Source organism: Microtus pennsylvanicus, chromosome 11 (genome assembly GCF_037038515.1).
Source record: "Microtus pennsylvanicus isolate mMicPen1 chromosome 11, mMicPen1.hap1, whole genome shotgun sequence".
Lineage (NCBI taxonomy): Eukaryota > Metazoa > Chordata > Mammalia > Rodentia > Cricetidae > Microtus > Microtus pennsylvanicus.
The window spans coordinates 63,477,388-63,499,014 of NC_134589.1; the positions used below are offsets into that span (position 1 = coordinate 63,477,388).

The 21,627-nt window shown below is 47.0% G+C and overlaps 1 protein-coding gene across 1 annotated transcript in view; it reads right to left on the reverse strand.

Moving 5' to 3' along the window:
* Nucleotides 1-1,186: 1,186 nt before the first annotated feature.
* The window catches only part of Larp1 (La ribonucleoprotein 1, translational regulator), a 47,293-nt gene continuing 26,852 nt past the window's right edge, over nt 1,187-21,627 (reverse strand). The window contains exons 2-19 of the mRNA XM_075992530.1: nt 19,596-19,657; nt 19,322-19,387; nt 18,102-18,276; nt 17,166-17,294; nt 16,883-17,089; nt 16,621-16,783; nt 15,044-15,188; nt 12,938-13,112; nt 12,663-12,832; nt 10,684-11,076; nt 9,656-9,779; nt 9,356-9,561; nt 8,864-8,970; nt 7,976-8,127; nt 6,464-6,608; nt 4,974-5,083; nt 4,740-4,867; nt 1,187-3,630 (exon numbers count right to left, since the gene is read on the reverse strand). Coding sequence (XP_075848645.1) covers nt 3,424-3,630; nt 4,740-4,867; nt 4,974-5,083; nt 6,464-6,608; nt 7,976-8,127; nt 8,864-8,970; nt 9,356-9,561; nt 9,656-9,779; nt 10,684-11,076; nt 12,663-12,832; nt 12,938-13,112; nt 15,044-15,188; nt 16,621-16,783; nt 16,883-17,089; nt 17,166-17,294; nt 18,102-18,276; nt 19,322-19,387; nt 19,596-19,657 — 2,864 coding nt within the window. The 3' untranslated portion in view covers nt 1,187-3,423. The remainder of the gene's footprint in view (nt 3,631-4,739; nt 4,868-4,973; nt 5,084-6,463; nt 6,609-7,975; nt 8,128-8,863; nt 8,971-9,355; nt 9,562-9,655; nt 9,780-10,683; nt 11,077-12,662; nt 12,833-12,937; nt 13,113-15,043; nt 15,189-16,620; nt 16,784-16,882; nt 17,090-17,165; nt 17,295-18,101; nt 18,277-19,321; nt 19,388-19,595; nt 19,658-21,627) is intronic.

Consider the following 21,627-nt stretch of genomic DNA (forward strand, 5'->3'; position numbering starts at 1 on the left):
GGTGGCAGTTATCACCCACCCACCGGACAGTAAGAAACTTTTAAAAAACAAACAACAACAACTATGCTCATGCAGAGATAGTGTGGGCTTCTTACCTGGGGGCATACACCAGGTTGCACTCTGACACCCAACAGCAGTGTTTCGGATGGGAGACCAACCAGTTTTTTTTTTTTGCCTTTTCAAGTTTTTATTTTTATACATTTTTTTTGTATTAAAAAGAAAAGCATAATAATTATCACCAATTACAAAGGACTAGAGCAGGACCAGAATAATGAATGAATCACTTCAGCCTTGGAAGCAGACACTCTCAATAATATTAATGTTATGATACAAGCTCATTCAAGTATTTTACATTTTTTTTGTCCTGTTGAATGTGATATCCTAGCACATGGTAAAGACAATGTACGAGCGTAAGGTGGAACCTTCTCTGAAAAGCCCATGACGAGTTTTCCTCTCCTGTGAGAACTGAGCTGAGAGTTCTCTTCTGCCTCTGCCATCACCACAGCTGGAGAGAGTGGGGCTGGGGAGAGTCCAGGGGCCCTTTAACAAGAGAGGTATTCTGGGGCTCCCATCCAAAGGACCAGGTAACCCAAGCCTCTGGTACACTCCACCATTAGCCTTATCTTCACACCCTTTCCCTTGCTTCCAGACCCTCCAAGCAGCTTGCTTTCCTTTGTAAATGTCATCAGAAAGGAGTGGGAAAGAGCAACAGAACAAAAACATCTAACAATCTGACATGGGGCTCAGCACCTCTGTCTGAACCCGGGTCCAGGCTGGAGCAGGGCCATGCAGCCTTCTCTTCGAGTAGTGCATTTGTTCTGAGGCTCAGAGGGCAGAACACAATCTGCCCCTTGCCTGGGCCCAGGCCAATGACCAACCCTGTACAGGCAGAGGATGAAGGAGGTTCAGTTTGGCAGGCTGCCTCTCTTAGGTCTTGGATCCCATGGGAAGATGGTGATGGGGAAGTGGCTTGCTCTGCTGGCCCCTGCCACTCCTGGAATACTTGTCACAGATACATCGGTCCTAAATTCAAGTGTCTTCAGAAGGTGAAGATGTAAACTACTCTGCAACGTCAACTCCTAACATGTCACAACAAATACATACACACACACACACACACACACACACACACACACACACACACACTCACTCACTCACTCCCACCCCTCCTCAGCCTGTGTTGAGATGATAGCCTTGCCTTCCTGCCCCAAAGGGGCTTCCTCCCTCAGAGGGCCTGAGAGGATCCGGAAGATGGCAAACCTAGCCTGGATAGTCTAGATGGGAACAACTTTCCCCCACCCTGGGCCTCAAAGCCCTGAGGTTCTGTGGTACTGGATACAGTACAGGGCTGAGCAGAGAAAGGAAAGGGGAAAGGAAAGGAAGCCCACTATTTGGTGAAGGTGTACCATAGGGCAGGTACCAGACTTTGGGGAAGGTCTCAGATCCCATTAGCAGATCCTGTTCCTATACCGTTTGAGACAACTAAGTCACAGGAGCTGACATGGGATTCGCACATACTAAGCACCGGGAGGGCAGAGTGGGCCAGGGCACAAGTTAAATCAACAAGGTACCCAAAAACAGAGGGCAAGCTCTTGCCAGCCTGGGATGCTGTGTCCTAGTCCCAGCCTTTGGGACAACAGAGGAGCTCGAGGAGGACCACACAAATTTCAGTAACTGAGCAAGATTACATATACCCCCCGCCCTAGCACTGCCTGGATCCCAGTGTGGGGGGTGAGCATTCAGCTCCCCCAGCTTGTATTCTTCATCACCCTCCCTGACTCCTGATGGCAGCAGCCTCCGGCCACTCTTCTAGCATGTGCAGGGCAGCTCAGGCAGATGGTGGCTTAAAAAGAGAAGTCAGGTATACTCTATGTCCGCATATACCTTCCTGCCACAGGACTTCACCAAAAGGCAGGATCCCCCAGCCCTCGGTTCTTCTCACCCCTTGATCTCAGGCAGGGTCAGTGAGAGGGTGGGTAGAGATGGCTTGCTGGGGGTTGTGGGGTATTAAGATGGGAAGATCACACCAGACCCTTGAAGAATGGCACCTTTCTCCACATTGTGAGATACACCTCCTCGAGGTCAGACACAGATCTAAGTTGTGGCCATCAGTGGACGCTCACCTCCTTGCCCTGTGGTTGGGGAGACACTCAGGCTGAGGACAAATGTGTGCCAGACAAGATCAACTCTGTTTATGACAGTCTGAAGCAAACTTGGCCTTGGGGTTCCGAGGAAGGGCAGGGCGAGCCTGGTCAGACGACAGCAAGCAGAACAAGGACAGCCTATGCAGACACAGGACATCAGCTTGAGACGATGAAACAGCAGGAGTGTCCTGGGCACAGCTCTGATTGAGCTGCCCCCAACTCTCTTGCCTCCAGGTGGGAGGCCCCGTACATGCAATTCAGTCCCAAGGAAAATTCTAGTTAGTCCAAGCCCAGGGGCATCCCAGGCAGGTGGAGCTCTTCGGAGGCTCGAGGAGGAAAACAGGCATTTGGGCATTAGTTCAGGTTCCCGCTCCACAATAAGGCAACTTTTAAAAAAATATTATTTTCAAAAACAGAACAGAAGAAAAATTCCAAGGAGGGGTAAAGACATCACTTTCTATGGATTAGGTGGGCTCTGATTTTTTTTTGTCATTTTTTTATGGTCGATTTTTTTCTTTTTTTTTTCTTTTTTTTGTTTTTGTTTTTTTGGTTTGGGGTTGTTTTTGTTTTTTTTGTTTTTTTTTTTCTGTTTTCCCAAGGATGGAAAGATCAGACGAAAAATAAAATAAATCATCTTTCAATAGTCTCTTCTGGTGTGAGCAGCGTCTCTGGGCTGGGGAGGGGGGGAGGGCAGGAGAGGCTAAAACTCCCCGACCCCCACTCTGAGATCCTTTGGTTTCCTTCCCCCAGAGGTGGCAGAAGGGTATGCGGAACAGCAGGGGACACGGTGATGGCAAACCCCAGTTGATCAAGGGGTTGGTGCTTCTGGGACTCATGGGCACCGCCAGAGCCTTCTGGTGGGCTGCATAGTTGGCTTGAGGGGAGCGGGAAGAGGCAGGGACACAGGTCGGCTAACAGCCGCAAGAAAGGGCTGAAGAGTGATTTTGGTAATCCAGACAAACTATCAATAATTTAAAACTTGATATATATATATGTATGTATATATATATATATATATAAAAAATCTCCCCCCTTTCCCTCCCCCCTTAGAAGTTAAGATGGAAGTCATGGAGACAAAAGGGGAAGGGGAGACTTGGAGGCTCCTGCCCAGGGGCACCACTAATAGCCCAAATGGTGTACACAGCTACTTAGTGCAAAGGCCTATCTTAGTAACTCCAGGCCTGTCCCTTCTCTGTCCACTCTCCTGGGACTGGGCACCCCCATGGATCCTCGCCCACCCCACCCCTTCTATCCCAAACCCCAGGGGGCTTCTGGGCATTCACTTTCCCAAAGTCAGTGTGTCCAAGTGCTGGCTTGTCCATTTGGCATCTTCCCGAGTAGCCTGGCCAGTAGGTGTCGTAGGGGGTTGGCAGATCCCAGTGGCAGGCCTGCTGGAAGACTGGGAAGGGCACCGCTTCCTGCCCTCACCGCTGCCTCCTGCTACCACTGGGTGTCGCTTGTGGTTGCCTTCCTCGCCCATGGGGGGCTGTAATAGAGGAGTCACAAGTGGTCAGAGAGAGTACTAGTCACACCACTTTCCAGGACCAATCAGAGGCCTCCTTTCCATGGACCTCCAAATGTAGACAATGGTTTGATTTACAAATGAAGTAGGGATCATCCTGTCCTTTCATGTTGACACTACCAGAAATAAGGTTAACTGACCAAACAGATCAAGTAATTTGTCAAAGACCTCCTATACTTAGGCCTACATTCTAAAGACCAGGTTTTGTCCCCTTCTATGAAGGGTCTCTTACTTAGGAGATGACCTGTGGCATGTGGCATGGCGCATGTACTGGCTCCACAGGGCCACACACACTGGGTCCGTCTTACTCCAGCCCTCACTAAGCCCACAAGTCAACAATGAAGACTGTCTGCCCTAACTAAAGGTCACCAAAAGTACCCAGCTACCTATAGGTTCTCTGAACATACTCTCCTCCCCCAAAGAGTGGGTAAGAATACAAGCCTAGTGGGCTTACTAGTCTGAACACCGCAAACAGTATCAGTTGAAAAATAACTGACGGCTATTGCTGCTACTTACTTACACCTACCACTTTCTGCTCAAAGTTCTCAAGAGAACAACAGAGAGTGCTACATTATAAACTTTGGTTAAAGTCTTTTCTGTCTTCTTTGGTGATGGTCAGCCAACCCAGGGCCTTGAATGCTGCTAAACATGTACCTTACCACTGAGGTACACCCCCAGCACCCCTTAGCACAGGTACCAATCATGAGTCACTTAAGCTGACTTTTAAGACAGGCTTTGATATTCGGAAGCAATACCCAGACTCACCACAGGATGGCACTGTTCAGGCACTGTTCCAAACAATGGAGAATTGGATATTAATTTACAAATTTCTGAACTTTTCCAGGAAGGAACAAGTACATTTTATCAGGGTAGCTGGTCCTGGTCCTGACACAAGCTAGCAGTAGCAGGCCTGGGAAGCAGGTGGGCTGTGACACGAAGGGAAGGACAACAGGAGGGAGGCTGGGAACCAACAACTCTAGCGAGCACCTGCTGTCCACTCTCACCATGACCTCACAAGAGGGACGCTGCTCTTTACAGGACAATTAGGAGCCAGAAGAGAAGCTTTCACTCACGTCCACTCGGAAGTCTTCTAGACGTCGGAATTTGCCGAGGTATTCTTGCAGTTTGGGGTCAATGTCCAAATTTTTGGCTTTGGAATATTTCAGGAAGGCCCAGAACTTCTCTAATCCATAGAGCTGGCCTGTGAGGAAAGGCAGAGGTGGGGAGCTGGGCTGAGATGAAGGGAGAGGTGGGGCCTTAACACAACAAGACCCAGGAGGGCTTGCGCAGCTCTAACAGACTCTTACCAGCCTCATAGTCCTTCACAGTCTCCTCCTGGAAATCCTTGAATATGTCCAGTCGGAACTTCTTCTCCAGACCATAACTGTAATATCGAAAAAGGCACTCCAAACCGTATCTGCAAAGGACAAAAGCTAGTGAGCTTGGCACAATGACCCCTGTAGCATGGGGGGTGGGGGGGTGGTACAGCACACACCTTGCTGGCCTAGCAAAGGAATTCTGGAACAGTTCCGACAGTGAACTATCCTGGACCGGAAACATGGCAGGCCCACAGAAAATCCTTCAGCAGTGCACTAACACCAGCCCTGAAGAGCCACAGTGTTCAATCTGCCAAGGCTCAGCCAATTCTGCCCACCACATCCTACACTCACATTGACCTGCTTGCTCTGTCTCTTAACTACTGCTTTCTGCTCCAAAAGCAGGAAGAGTAGCCCCAACAGACTTACAGCCCACGAAGTCAAAATTATTTCCTGTCTATATGTTCACAGGAACATGTGCCCATCCCTGTACCAGCTCTCTGACCCATACCAATTAGCAGGTTTCTTTATTTACTTCAGTCAGAAAGTTTACCGCTAGAAATGTGATATCAAAGAAATGAACAAAAATACAGAATTCTATCTTACAGGAACACAAAACTGTTGAAAGTTATTATGGAACAGCCTTTTTGTACACTGAGAAGATGCGTCTTTGTCAAGGTGCCGCCTGACTGGTTTAATAAAAGAGCTGACTGGCCGGCAGCCAGGCAGGAAGTACAGGTGGGACAGCAAGACATAGAGGATGCTGGAAGAAGGGCGGCGTCTGAGGAGTTGTAAGCAGCCACAGAGAGAAGCAAAATGAAGGTGTTGAAAGAAGGTACCACCACATGGCAGAGGGTAGATAATAAACATGGGTTTATCTAAAATGTAACCGTTAGACAGTAACAAGCCTGGGCTATTGGTTGAGCATTTAATAAGTCTCTGAGTGGTTATTTGGGAGTAGCTGCCGGGACACAAAGAAACTGCTTACTCACAGAAGCACTATTAAGCCAAACAGAAACTTCTAAAGAAGTGGTTCAGAAAAACTCTGTAACTGTTACAGTGGGCTTATATTATTAAAAGTTCCCACTGAAATTCACTGAATGGGGGGGTGGTGTGGCACATGTCACAGGACTACACAGAGAAACTCTGTCTTGGGGGGGGGGGGGAATTCAGTGAATGACTGGTCACATTTACAAATACTGTGTGTTTCACAGTGCTCTGTAGAGGACCCTCTGCTTTTGGCAGGAGTCAAGAGCCTACCCTATGTGCTAAGGCATCCCTGGTCTCATTTAGATAGATTTGCTTGTGGCATAAAGACAAAACTGAGGAAAGCAGGGAGCCAAGGGGTAAAGAATAAGGAAACCTGTATACACAAACACACCACATAACCTTTAAAGCTCTGAAATTCGAGTATGTAAATACTTTGCTCATCTTTAAATTTCCAATTTCAGCTCTGGCAGCTGACTCACTGGCCCACTCACCGGTAGCCTTCTTTGGCATCCTCCAGTGCCAGCTGCTTGAACTCCTCATACATCTTTTTATTGAAGTGATCTCGGAGGAAGAACGACCAAAAGCGGAAAAGGGTGTTCATCTCCTGAGACTGGCCAATACCCAAGCGCTTCCGCTCTGATGGGAAAGACAGGAGAGGATAGAGTCAGGCCAGACTGCCCTTTGTTCACTCAGAACTGCCTATTCCACAGGCCTTGGCAGCACTGGCCTCTGACCTGGTCATCTGCCAAGCTCTGAGTCTCACCTGCTATCACTTTGAGCACTGGCTCTCAACCTTCCTAATGCTGCGACCCTTTAATATAGTTCTTCATGTTGTAGTGACCCCAACCATAGAATTATTTTGCTGCCTCACAGCTACACAAATCACTTTTCAACAAAGTAAAACTAGTATTAACAAGTAGAACATGTTAACATAAAAGTATACATATAGGAGAGATGGCTCAGCAGTTAAGAGCATTGGCTGCTCTTGCAGAGGACCTCAATGTGGTTCCCAGCACTCACATGGTGGCTCACAACATCTGTAACTTTAGTTCCAAGAGATTCAACACCCTCTTCTGGACTCCAAATGCACCAGGTATGCCCATGTTACAGACATACATGTGTGTAAAATACTCGTATACATAAAATACAGCACTTGGGAGATGGAGGCAGCAGTTCAAGTTAGTTAGAAAGACTGGCTTGGGGGCTGGAGAGATGGCTCAGTGGTTAAGAGCACTGCCTGCCCTTCCAAAGATCTGAGTTCAGTTTCCAGCAACCATATGGTGGCTCAGAACCACTTGTATTGAGATCTGGTACCCTCTTCTGGCCTGCAGGCACACATGCAGGCAGAATACCAAGAATACTGTATACATAATAAATATATTTTTAAAAAAAGAAATTAAAAAAAAAAGATAAAAAATATATTTTAAAAAATATACAGGAGCTAGAGAGATGGCTTAATGGTTGGGAACACTGGCTGTTCTTGCAGAGGACTGTGTGTTGATCCCAGTACCCACATGTGTCTCCCAATCTCTTTAACTCCAGTTCCAGGGGATCCAACCCTTAAACATAATACAGGAAAAACACTCATACATACAAAATAAAAAGGAATAAAGATAAAAAGAAATAAAGACATAAAAAAAGAAAGACTGGTCTGAACTACATGCACAGGCAGATCCCTAGAGATTAGCAGGCAGCCAGGATAGTCAAATCTATGAGATTCAGGTTCTAGTGAGAAGGGTCTTCAAAAATAGGTGGATCCTGACTCAAAAAAATATTTAAAAAAAAAAAATACTACAAAACCTCTACCTAGAGTGAGATGTAGCAATAGGCTAGCTGCAGAGGATCTGAACAAACATCATGAGCATCAAAAACAAGGCGAGGAGGGGAGGGAAGGGAGAAAAGACAAAGTAGCCTGCTGCCTGCTCTGCCCTTTCAGCCTTTATACTCTGGGGCACTGGATCAGTCCCTAAGCATTGCCAGGGGCTAGGCTAGCCCTGACTTACCATTAAGGCAGCGCCTCCGATACTTGTGGTAGACGTGTTGTGTGAAGCCATTTTCCTTGAGCAGCTCATGGGAAGGATGCTGGAACTTGGGTAATGACTGGGGGGTACAGCCATAGCTGCCAACTGCAGGTGTTCCTTCTGAAGGGCTGGAGCTATAGAAGTCACAAGAATGATGGCACCACCAGGCAGAAATTTCCCACTCAGCCCCACCCCTAAGTTTAGGAGAGGTCCTTCTGACCTACCAGCCAGGGCGCAGTCTTGTACTGTACTAGCTTTAACCTACAGCTTTAACTCTGTACAGTTACCTTGGGAGAGGTTCTGAGAGGACTTGGGACACTGGTTCAGGGGTGGCAGAGATCTATCAATGCCAAGGACCTCACAGTATTATACTTTCCTTAATTCCTCACCTATGTCTAGTGTCCACCATCTCCGTGGGAAGCCAAGCACACAGACTGGTGACTTCCAGACCTTACTTTTAGATTTGGCAAAAGAAAATTTAAAAAGTGCCTGAGCCCACACTGAGTAGCTGAGTCACTGAACTGTGGTGCTGGGGACGGTACCCAGTCTTGTCATGACAATGTGTCTTTACAATCAGATATGGTGGTAGTCTATGGTGGTATACCATGTCGTTAATCTCAGCAACAGAGAGGCAGAATCTTGTGAGCAGGTGGATCTCTATGAACTCAAGGCCAGGCTGATCTACATAACTAAGTTCCAGGTCAGTGAGGGCTGCACAGTTAAGTCCCTACCTTAAAATAAAATGAAAGAACAAAACGTAAAGAAGCTTCCAGTTCTCAGGCTTTGGGCTACGCTTCCCACATGGCTGTGTGGATTTAGATTCATGTGGTGAGTGCCCCACAGGCAGGCAGATTGGCCCGGCCATAGTACCTAATAGAAGCAGTCCTGGGCCTGTGCTCCCGGGAATCCATCACCCAACCCACATGGCTTTCCAAGGGGGGGTTCGAGCTGTGTCTTGTCTTCCTTTTTCGAGGCATCTGTAAAGATGAAACCAGAACCTGTTATCTACACATCTACGACTATGACATACATGAAGCAGTTCTTAGTATTTAGTACAAAAGCATTTTCTTATTTTGGTACAACTGGAGGTTGAACACAAGGCTTTGTGCACTAAAACAGGGCTATAACCCCAACACTACAAAAGCATTTTCTGATTATCTCACGGGTGAGATGGAAGAGCAGGGAGACGTTCCTGAGGCCTCGCATCTGGTCTGCCCTCCTCAGTCTCTGCAGACCATGCCTATACTCAAGTTTACTTTGTGAGCTCTCAGTCTGAGGATGCTGCCTGTGGGGATCCTGGCCCTTTGTTGGCTCAGACAAGGCAGAAAAGCAGGTAGGACTCCACCCAGCTGAAGTACCTACCTTGGCATCTAGGGTCCGTCCTTCTTTCACCACTGGGTAAAACCGTGATGTCTGACTAGAGTCTTTGAGCTGAGGGGTCCGGGGTGTGCGTGGGGTCCTGGCGTTTCGGTAGTTTGGCGACTCTGGGACAGTGGTTGGTAGAGAACGGGCAATGGTGGAGGGCTCAGGAGCACCAAACAGCTTGTTGGCCAGGGCGTCAGTAGGAACTGCAGAGGCAGAATAGGGTCAACGTGCAAGGAAATCTCTGGCTAGGGCTTATTGCCTCTCACTCACACTGGGCTTCAGGAGCCCTTCCCTCACCTTGTTGGAACCGAGGTGGTCCAGGAGGAACCTCCTGGTTGGGATCCACAGGGGGTTCGGGGGTCAGAGTGTCAAATTGCTCCCGACTAATCATATTCACTTTCTTGAAGTTCTCGACTTCTTGCTGTAGATGTAAGGTAGATGGGGAAGCTGTTGTTAGTCAGGAAGATGCTCTGGCTGGCTCAGAATCAAGACTGGCAGAAAACTGGTGAGGATAGCTTCCCTGACTATACACAGAATTCTAGTCTCCATCACCATCCCTCAGCCCAGGTACCTTGGCACGAGGGTACTGATTTAAGAGAGGTCAATGCTAACCGTTTTTCTCTCTCCAGACATCAGACTGCTCTTACACTTCCTGAGTCTTCCTACAACTGTGTGGGCAGTGCCAGCTGATATTCATCTCTACATTACTACTTGTTCACTGCACAAGCTCACCACTAGGCCCACCCAGTACCAAACACAGCCACTCCCAAACTGACAAATATCTCCTCCACAAGAGCCTCTCTTTCTCCATTTTCCACTAATAAGTGTTCCTAAAAAGACCACCCCCGCCCCCCCCCCCCGCCCCCCCGAGACAGGGGTTCTCTGTATAACAGCCTTGGCTGTCATGGAACCAGTTCTTTAGACCAGGTTCAAACTCACAAAGAACCATCTGTCTCTGCCTCCCAAAGTGCTGGAATTAAAGGTGCACACCACCACCACTTGGCCTAAAAAGATTTTTTTTATGTGTCTGATTACTTAAGACTAGAGTTAACATTGAAATTTTTACTTTATCTTACACAAGAGCCTAGCCAACCGTGTGACATCAAAATGAATGGTTAGCTAGGACAGTTAGTCACCTCTATGTTTACACTGTACACGTACATATTTCCTCTTGTCACAGTAGCAATCATCAATCTTCCCCTCATACATAAAGACAAAAGGCTATAATGAAGGTACCTGCCCAAAGTCACATGGCCAATCAACCTTCCTCTTCTCCATGTTACAAGAACCTCAGGCCCTTGTCCAAAGCTATGCTTGAGTCTCACCTTGATCTGTGAATACTCAGGCTCAAACTTCTCAGTCCATAGGTCTTGCTCATAGTAGAAGAGCCCATCATTAATGACCTTGGCCAACTCAGCACTCATCTTGGCACGAGAAGTGTGGTTGCCTGTGCGGTCCCCCCCAGGATGCCGACGCATGTAAGGTGGTGTTTGAGTGACAATGAGTATCTTGTTGACATCCCGGTCATCAATCTCATAATCAGAGTCCTCATCGGACCAGGCAGTGAAGGTATTCTTCCGCCCATCCATCTGCTCCATCTCCTCATCAAACAGGAAGTCTAGTTCTTCTTGCTCATCCTGATCCTTTGACATCAGCTGTTGAGAGGGAAGGTGCTGAGGCAGAGAAGTTGGATGGGAAAATCTGGGCTCTTCTGACTTCTGAAATAGAGACAGACACCAAAGTGGAATGACCTGGGATTGACACATGAATGAGCCTTTTGGACCAAATTTTCTAACTACCCAAGAGGCTCTCTGGTCTCTCAGTACAGAAACATCACAACTGTAACCTTGGCAACACCAGCAAATCACAGGTACCCTTTCTGGATTCAGCTTCACAGAGAAGGAAACACCCCAAAGGAGCCCAGTTCCTCTACTCAGTTATACAGTCATTCATAAACAATTGTCTCTGTTTACCTTCATAACCTACACACTGACTGTTGGAAGCAGACACAAAACACAGCTGAACCTTCTTCCATCATATCTACTTAATACCTTGGCAGACAGGAAGTGTCAGGTAAATAGCCTCGTTTCAGTACTTAGACTGGATCCCGGCCACAGCAGATAAGCAAAGGTGTTATGAGTGAGCACCCAGCCAATAGTACCAGGCTCTGTATGAAAGCCTGTATGGGCAAGACCTTGTATTTAGGAACTTCACAGCTCAGCAGGAGAAAGTGAACCAGCAGTCATTGTAGATTAGTTCAGTAAAGGCTCTAAATAGGTCTAGCAAGCACAAGAAGGGTGCTGAACGAGAAAGAGTGGAGTGTGGTTAGGAAAAGCTTCCGGGAACAGGCCACTAGAGGATACAGGCAGGAACAGAGTGGGCTATGCAGAAAAGACAGCATGTGCCAAAGGCAAGGTGAAACATTTCAGTGGTGACAGACTGTACCTGACACCAGAAGTAGGTCTCCCACACAGTACATATCCAAGAAGCAATTTTCTGATGGGCCAAGCACTTCCCACAGAAACTCCAAACCATGTCTTTTAAGGTTTAAGATATGCTATGCAGGAGGAATGGGGTTACCCCCCTCCCATCTTTCCATCCAGAGCCTGGACCTCAGAAGGTGCTTATCTACTCAACAATGTTTCTCTTGGCTGAAGCTAAGAACAGTGAGAAGTCTGAGAATGAGCAGACAGGAGAAGGAAAGAAGATGAGGGAGCCAGACATAGTGGCAAGCACATATAGAAGGACAGAATTATATAGAAGACAAGTCCAAGGTCAACTCTGAGGCCACTTTACAAGGCCCAGAACAAAGGTCTCCAAAGAGGGAGTTGAGATTGCAGAGTAAAGGAAATAAATGTGGTGCCTGGAAAGAAGGCAGCGATCTCCCTGTGGTCAACACACGTACTGCTTTCCTCTTTCTAGGGTAGTTGACTCTGACTTTCTTCATCTTAAGACAGAAACTGAGACCTTGATACAAGCACCAACTTCCCAAAGTCACTAGCCATCACTGCAGGACTTGTACTTCTCTCCACGAACTCTAAGGCCAGAGGGACTTACATACAGAAGACCAAAGACAGATATGGGCAAAAGGCCCTGGAAATGAAAAACGAATAGCTACAAACAAGAAGCCTAGGTCACACCTGCGTGGTCTTATTCTGTCGAAAGTCACACACGAACTGAGGTGGATATCTAAGAGAGGTCCCCAAAGAATAGAAACAGGCTGTGTCAGTATTCCTACACCAGAAAATCCAGGGCACCTAGGTTTTCAGTTTAGACCCTCAGAAGTAAGCCAGGCCTGACCCACCTTGGGACGTGCTGGGGAGGGACGGGGCCTTTTCTTCACTTCAATCCAGCTCTCAGAATCCAGGTCTGGGAGGCTGGCAGACAGGCCCTTGGGAAGAGTCTTCAGGTTGCTGACCTCCTCTGTTTTGGTTGGCACTGGTGTAACAGCACGGGGAGAGCCAGGTGCTGACTCTGGAGAGAGGAAAAGCAGGGCTTCATCATCCTAGTCCTTTCCAGACTTGCGGCGACTCCACACTGGAGGGTAAGAAGGTAACTAGCCCCCACTGGGACACCTACCAGTCTCCTTCTGGTAGTGCTGACGGGGAACAAACTCTGGACAGTTGAGAAGCTGAGAGAAATCTGTTTGTGAATAGTCCACTATTGGCGGACCAGGAAGTGGCCACTTCTCAGGTTGTTCCCTCCTGCGAACTTTCTCTTCAACGATCTCTACCACCGTGCTGTCCTTTAGAGCCTGCAGAGGGGGAGCGATAGGACTGAAGAGGACCACCTAGGGCAAATAGAGATCTGGAGACAACCAGGTCCCTAAACCCCTGATTTAGACCAGCAGCAGTAGTAAATATCTGGCCACATCTTCCCTGACTGACAGCCACATAAAAGGTACAAACATGAAAATCAAAGTTATTCAACAAGTCTGAAAGTTAACGTCCAGATATCCAGACAACACCTGCCCAAAGGAGACCAATGTCTAAGACGTAGGCAAAGGCTGTTCACAGTGACTGTCACAGTAAAAGCACCTGCCACCATGATGGCAATTTAAATCCTAAGACAAGAATTCTTTCATTTGAATTTAGAGAAAACCTGAGATCAATATAATACAACTGTTGTTAAGAGGCACGGGGCAAATTCTTATGGGCTGTTATCTCTGGGTACAAAAGTGAAGACTACATTTCTTCTCTTTCTTTTTCTGAGACAGGGTTTCTCTGTGCAACCCAGACTATCGTGGAACTCAATTTGTAGATCAATGTGGCATCAAACTCAAGAGATTCTCCTGTCTCTGCCTCTCAAGTGCTGGCACTAAAGGTGTGTACCACCACACCTGGCTTAGATTTTCTATGTGAACTCTTGAAATCTGTCAAGGGAAAGAAGGAAGGGGAAAACTCAATACGTGGTAACACTGTCATTACAGTCTAGGGAAGAGGAACAGAGATACTGTGGGTGGGAATGCACAGGATTCACTTTTAGAAAGGGTTATGCAGTGTCTTTAAAATTAGTTTGCATTCACCTTTGGATCAGTTACCCTACTTCTAGAAATCTATGCCAAGGACAAAAAAGCTAAACACACAAAGCCATATGTTATAGACATATGCTGTTTGTGTATCAGAAAATAATTGCAAGCAGTTACCTCCCCCACTCCTTGCAAAAAAAGCCAGGCGGTGGTGGTGCAGGCCTTTAATTACAGCACTTGAGAGGCAGAAGCAGGCAGATCTCTGTGATTTCAAGGCCAGCCTGGTCTACAGAGCTAGTTCCAGGACATGCTTCAAAGCCACAGAGAAACCCTGTCTCAAAAACCAAAAAAAGAAAAAAACAAAAAATTTATACAGTGCTAAAGAGAAAGTCCTGAAGTTACCAGTTACCTTTGAAGGATCTATAAGTTGTTCCTAGATCTGTCCTTCCTGTGCTACCTCTTGGTAAGTGAACAACTAACGGATACGAAGTGTCTCCTCCTTTGGATCAGGTAAGCAAAGGTTGACTGAAAGGATTAGAATACTGCTACTTTGCAACTCCTAAGGAAATTGTCTCTGCGATAACCAAAACAGTTTTTATCTCAGGAGATAGACTGTCACATGCCACCCAAAAGAAGACACTAGTCATTTAAAACCCCAATTCTCATGTCTCTAGAAGAGAACATGAAGCTACCCAAACTCAGGACTCAGATGGGTATGTGGGATGATGCCTCTGTGCCACTGGACCTGCAGTCTTGTATAGGAGACAGGGACTAATTTACCCAACAAATAAAGAGCAAGAGAAGAACCAAAGGGTTGAGAGACAGATGCAAGTGAACACACAGATCTGATCTGGACTCTGATCTCTACAAATCATTTTTAACAATGTTTGGCAGCAATTAGGGAAAATCTAAAACGAGGTTTCTGGTAATTAAATAATTGTCAATATTTGTGGGTGTGATAGTGATACTGTGGCTATTGAAATGCTAGATTTTCTAGGAAGATCTGAAAGGTATAAATGAAAGCAGAAGAGGGGTACGCATTCAAGACCAGCTGTCGTTCACTTGTGCTGTAGCTGGTGAAGTGTTCACTGTCCCATGCTGGCCCCTTGGGACTCAGTAGATGTAGTTAGCAGGGACTCTTCCAGAGTTCAGCCCATCAACTCAGGACTCACAGGACAACCTTATGTTCCCACCCTAACCCCTGGGAGAAGACATACCGCAAAGATGAGTGAAATGTCAGTGGTTAGGGCCTGTACACGGTGAAAGGAAGCAATAAGGGTGATGGGAAGGAAACCATCAGCATCCATTTTCCGTCTCAGGAAGAAGTCTCGTTCTAAATTGTCCACGCTGAAGTAGTATTCACTAAGTAGGGGGAAAAAGCATCACTGAGGGCTATGGGCCTTCTCTGCTTCCTACCCACCCCAGCAACCTCACATCTCTGGCATTCTCACTCCTTTCCTGCAGTACAGCTTAAAGCAGAGGCTCTCAACCTGTGAGTCACAACCCCTTTGGGGATCAAACAACTTGACCTTTTCACAAGAGTCACCTAAGACTATCAGAAAACAGATATTTATATTACGATTCCTAACAGTAGCAAAATTACACGTAGGAAGTAACAACAAAAATGATTTTATGGTTGAGGGTTACCACACCATGAGAAACTCTATTAAAGGGTCGCAGCGTGAGGCATATTGAGAACCCCTAGTGTAGAGCTGAAAAGAAATGATGCCCTGCTACTCTGAGTCAAATTACACACACACACACACACACACACACACACACACACACACACACACGGTTTCTCTGAGTCAAATTACACACACACACACACACACACACACACACACACACACACACACACACACACACACACACACACACACGGTTTCTCTGTAGCTTTGGAGTCTGTCCTGGAACTAGGCTGGCCTTGAACTCAAAGATATGCCTGCTTCTGCCTCCCAAGTGCTGGAATTAAAGGCATATACCACTACCGCCCAGCCAAATCACCCTTTGTGTATTTCAGCTACCACAGGGTGAACCCAACAAACAAATCCTTTGAAACTCAGTTCCAACCAGCACTGTTCTGTCCCTAAAACACTAACCCTACACTGCCTGTTTGCCTGTATAAGATCTCTGTTCTGAGCCAGCATGTTAGTATGAATAGGGACACAAAAGATTTATACAGAAACAGCTTTAATCCTGTGCTTTGTTATTTACTGTGACTTTGGAGGAATTACTGGCCTGCCTGTTCCCCTATAAAATAGGGACAGGAGTTCATAGGACTCCAGCATGCAGAAGTTATAGCTGCAATCACTTGGCAAAGAGCCTGGCCACAGTGACAGTTAAAGAACATGCTTGCTGGGGCTGGAGAGATGGCTCAGCGGTTAAGGGCATTGCCTGCTCTTCCAAAGGTCCTGAGTTCAATTCCCAGCAACCACATGGTGGCTCACAACCATCTGTAATGAGATCTGGTGCCCTCTTCTGGCATACACACAGACAGAATATTGTATACATAATAAATAAATAAATAAGAACATGCTTGCTAGCATCCACCATGCTGCTGATGGGCTGTTTTGTGACTAGAGGAGTACAGAAGGGAACCAGGCTGCTCACCTGTTAGTGGTAGTCTCTACTTTCCTTAAGGTAAATATGGTCTTATGTCTGTAATGAACAGAATTTTGTGAAAGCAGAAAAGTAATCTTTCACAGCTTAAATAGGGCTACTACAACTATCACTCACTAGACCCTGTTCTGAGCCCCATTCCAGCATAGACCAGAAGAGCCACCACACTCACATCTGGCGCTTGATATAGTCCTTGAGCAGCTCCTGGTCCACATTGTAAATCTCAGTGCTGCTGAGATTGTCAAAGTAGTAGGTGATGTTGTTCATGTACTTGGGGGTGCGGGGCCCCTCTGTACCATCAAATTTTCGGTAGCCAAACTGGTAGTCAAAGTGGGCTACAGGAGAAATGGGCATCATTAGAGAGAGAAGATTCCCGCCTACTACCCCTGCTGCACTCCCTTGGACATCCCAGAGCCCGAAGGGGCTTCACGTACTTCGAGTACCACCCCGTCCTCGGCCCCGTCCACGACCACGCCCCCGTCCACGGCCACGGAAGGAAGCCCGTGCCCCGCCAGCCCCATCACTCTTCACACTCGATGTCTCATCCTGGTCATGCCAGGCAGGCTCTGGTTTGGTCTCTGGTTGCCAGGCTGGGGTGGGTGGGGCCACAGACACAGGCATGTAGGTGACAGGTTCAGATCCTGTGGTGAGAAGGAACACAAGGTGAAACTGGGCGTATCCTCCTCATGCAGGCTCTCCATAGCAGGCAGGGCATACCTTTGATCTCCCCTCGGCTAGCAGGTGTGTGTCTTGGCTCCTGCGGACGAGTGGGACGTGAGGCCAATTTCTCTCTCGGTACTTCAGGCTTCATGTCTATTTGCAACGGAACCCACTTGTGTTTGTTCCCTGAGGGACAGCATGGGCATGTGAGAGAGGCATGGCAGGCCCCTCCTACATGGCTTTTTTTCCCCTTCCCCCAAAGTTTTGGCCCCAAACTATCCATCTGGTTGGTATCCATAGGCACATTCTTTCCAAACAGTGTGCCTCTTTTTAATCTCTAAAATAAGGAGGCCAGGCCGGGCAGTAGTGGCGCACACCTTTAATCCCAGCACTTGGGAGGCAGAGGCAGGCGGATCTCTGTGAGTTCGAGACCAGCCTGGTCTACAAAAGCTAGTTCCAGGACAGGCTCCAAAACCACAGAGAAACCCTGTCTCGAAAAACCAAAAAAAAAAAAAATATAATAAAATAAAATAAAAAAATAAAATAAGGAGGCCAGTGGTCTCAGTGTAAGAACCACTTTCTGGAGCCAGACACCTGCCTGCACAGAATAAGGACTAACTTTCCAGGCTCCCTTTACACACGAGTCATGTCACTCTGTGAGAACTGTGAAGGACCAGTTTAGGTGGAATGGGCAGGAGCCAAGGAGCCATCTTTGATGGAGAGAGGTTGCTGTACTGAAGTGAGAATGAGTCAGGTTTGGCCTGTGGGTCTGAGAAAAAGCAGTCAAGCCTGTATCATTTCAGCGAGCTTGAGAAACTCTTAGAGCAATGTAAAAGTCCACTTAAGAGTAGATGTACCAAGGCTTGAAATACAGCTGTTCTAAGAAGTGAGTCACCTCCCAGCCTCAAGACCCTCCACAGCAGCACCCAGACTTATGTCATTTAAAGATTCTGTAAGCCACAGCTCCCAGGTCCTGCCCAAGCAGGAACTTACCTTTCTTCTTCTGCCCGCCTCGCTGGCAGTCGTCATCCCCATTCTTTTCCTCCCCTGATTCATCTGACTTTGTTTTCGGACTCTCCTTACTATCACTTCCATCTCCTTTCTCCTGCTCCTTCATGTCTTTCTTGGGTGGTAGCTTACGGGCAGGCTGAGGCTTGTGGGACTGTGGCTGCAGTAGGCAAGGGAGAGAGTGAATACTAGAGCCTCCTGGGCTGAAGGAGGACACCTCATCACTGGGAAGGTGTTACAGTAGGCTACACTGTATACATTCCAAGGCCTAGTTTTCATGACAAGACATGGCCACATGTACCATGAAGTAGGAGGAACAATTCATTTTTTAGCCTACCCAAATCTGTGGGGTGGAAGAGATGCTGACCCTAGCTTGTCTGTACCACCTTACAGTAAGGATATGACACATTGAGGTGCTCACTAGCTCAGAACAAAAGTACTGAGAGGAACAGAACTGACCAAGAGTCTCTTCAGTTGGGTCTAGAGGAGCTAAATATACTTTCCCAATCTGGAGCCCATGCTTGATCTGATCCCCTCATCACTCAGAAAATCCTGGCACTGTAATGGAAAATTATGGACTTTAGAAAACTACAATAGCTGTCTCCTAACTTACTGAACCATCAAGAGCTACTACTAACTTCTGGGGATCAGATCACTGGAAGGCAAAGAGGAAATGAACAGTGCCTGGCAGATCCTGAAACTAGGCAAAGGATCACATGATGAATTACCATTCCTAATTATTTGAATGCTGCCCACTTTTTAAAAATATTCATTTTTATGTGCATTGGTGTTTTGCCTGTGTAAGGGTATCCAGTCCCCTGGAACTGTATAGACAGCTGTGAGGTGTCATGTGAGTGTGCTGGGAATTGAACCTGGGTCCTCTAGGAGAATGGTCAATGTCCCTAACCGCTGAGCCATTTCTCCTGCTGCCCACCTTATATATAACCAGTCTCCGTTTGTTTGTTCAGATAGGATTGGAAGGAGGGTGTGTGCGTGGATCCTATGTTAATCCAGACTGGCCTTGACCTCTTAGCCCAACAGTCATCCTTCTTTTGAGTAGCTAGGACTACAGAGGTACACTATAATATCCTGCCAACTACTCTTCAAAACTCAAGAAAGGCAAGACTTATGGCTCTTGGACAAACGCCAACTGAGTTTATAAAGACAGCATCTGAACCTGTCCATCAGACCCTCCCCACACTCACCTGCACACTCTTGTGGGCTATCTCTCCAGGTGTAGGCCAGTTGATTGCATCTCCAAAGTCACCAACCTGCAAGGCATAGTCTATGAAGACCCCAGAGTTACTCTGCCTAGGTCATTTCGCCCCACACCCAAGCTCTAGTTTCTCTGAGAGATTTGGACCACTTCATCTTGCACACTCACGACACCAAGCACAGGTACCCAGAAAGACGGGCCAGAAGTGCTTACAAGAACAAGAAGAGGAATCACCCAAAAGTATCACTCACCCTGCTCCTTACCTTGCTGCCCTTGCGCTGTTTAGGAGCAGCTGCCCTCACTACCTTGGCTGGAGCAGAAGGTTCTGTTGGAACAAGGAAAGCAAACAGCTGTTTAGAGCCTGTGTCACCACCATGCCCATCCGATCATGTACCTGCAGGTTCCCAGAGGAGCCATTGAAGAGGGCAAGAACATGTGCTGAAAGCTCTGCTGCCCCTGGGCGCCCTACTCTGAGGTGGGAAAGCCCTTAGAGTCCAAGTCTGTATTTCTTATGAGATGCCAACTGTGGCTTGAGGCCCATGGCCAAATCTGCATTCTAACTCAGGCCTCCAAAACTATTGCAAAATCTGTAAGGAAAAGAAATCAAACCTTCTATAAATTTCTGCATGAACAGAGAAAGGGAAGCTGAAGGCATATAAATAAATCCAGGGCCATACCAAGGCCTACTTTATCCTCACTGACCTATAGTTGAGGCAAGAACCAGCTTCTCTGTCCCTAAAGAAAACATATACTCCACTTTGACTTTACAGTTATGTCTATTTGGACAGCATCTCATAGTATATCTCTTACTGCTTTGGAACTTGCCATGCAGACCAGGCTGTTGAACTCGGAGACTCCCTCTCACACCATCAGGCCTAGCCAGTTCCATCTTTTAAATTTAACCCCAGCAATACAAGTGAGACAAAAAGGCTATGCACAATTTTAGCTCTAATAGTACTGAAATCGCCAAATTAGGTCTGTCTACTTCACAACAGTCATTAAAATATAATGGTCTCCAATTATGTGAAGATGGACACAATGAAAGAAGGTAGTCACAAAATAATGTTTTCTATAGAAGAGATAAGAATGTATACATTCGGGGCTGGAGAGATGGCTCAGAGGTTAGGAGCAATGGCTGCTCTTCAGGAGGTCCTGAGTTCAATTCCCAGCAACCACATGGTGGCTCACAACCATCTGTAATGAGATCTGGTGCCCTATTCTGGTCTACAGACATACATGGAGGCTGAACACTGTGTACATAATAAATAAATCTTAAAAAAAAAAAGAATGTGTACATTCATACACCCACAGGGCAAACTCTGGAAGGATGTATGTTAGAAAATGAAGAGTACATCTACAAAGACAAAGATTGCTTTTAAAGAACACAGTGTGCAATGTCTTTTCTAAAGAAGTGGCTCTGGTTAGTTTGCGCGCGCACTCCCCCCCCCCCCCAACCCCACACACTTTCCCAACACAGTTCTTAAAGCCAGGGGTACCTGTCTCTCCTTCTTCTAGAGATCCACGGGATTCTGTTCACCCACTTACCTCCTCTGCCATGCCAGGTCAGGAACTGTGCCAGCCTCCAAGCACAGAAATCAGACCATGTCCTTTAATGAGCAGAAAGTGTCCTTGCCCAATTCCTAAATGTGAGGCCAATGAATTCCTGGCTTCTGGCCCATTACTGGAGCCACTGTCCCTAATGGTAGGTAGCTACTTGCCTTCTGGTAGCTGGAGTTGTAGAACCCAACCCATAGTACTCTCACTCTCTAGCACTAGAAGCAGAATACTAGAAAATCTCCACTGTAAGAAAACCACTGTCCCGTGACCCACAGGTTGACCCAGATAAGCTACCCATCATCTTCACCTGTGTTGCGTGTGGTGACATATGACTTTAATGTCAGCACTTCAGAGACAGATACAGGAGGATTTCTCAGAATTTAAGGCCAGTCTAGTCTAGATAGCAAGTTCTAGAATGGCCAAAGATACACAAAGTGGCTCTGTTACAAAAAGAATAAAAAAGATCTTCACCTGCTTCAGTCCAAGGCCAGGCTAGTGCCCACCTGAGTCACAGCTGAGATAACAGCTATTGGGCATGGCTAGTGACAAAGTTTACCTAACAGGAAGTACATGAGGACTAGGAATAAGGTAGACTGAAGATGTATTTGAAAAGGGGCAAAAGTTTTCAAGACACTTTTTAAGTTTTTTGGTCTGGGTGAATGTACCTTCCCAGAAGATGAAAACTTAACTCCAAGCTGTTTTCTGATTTCCACAAGCATGCTGTGGAGCTCCCGCAAA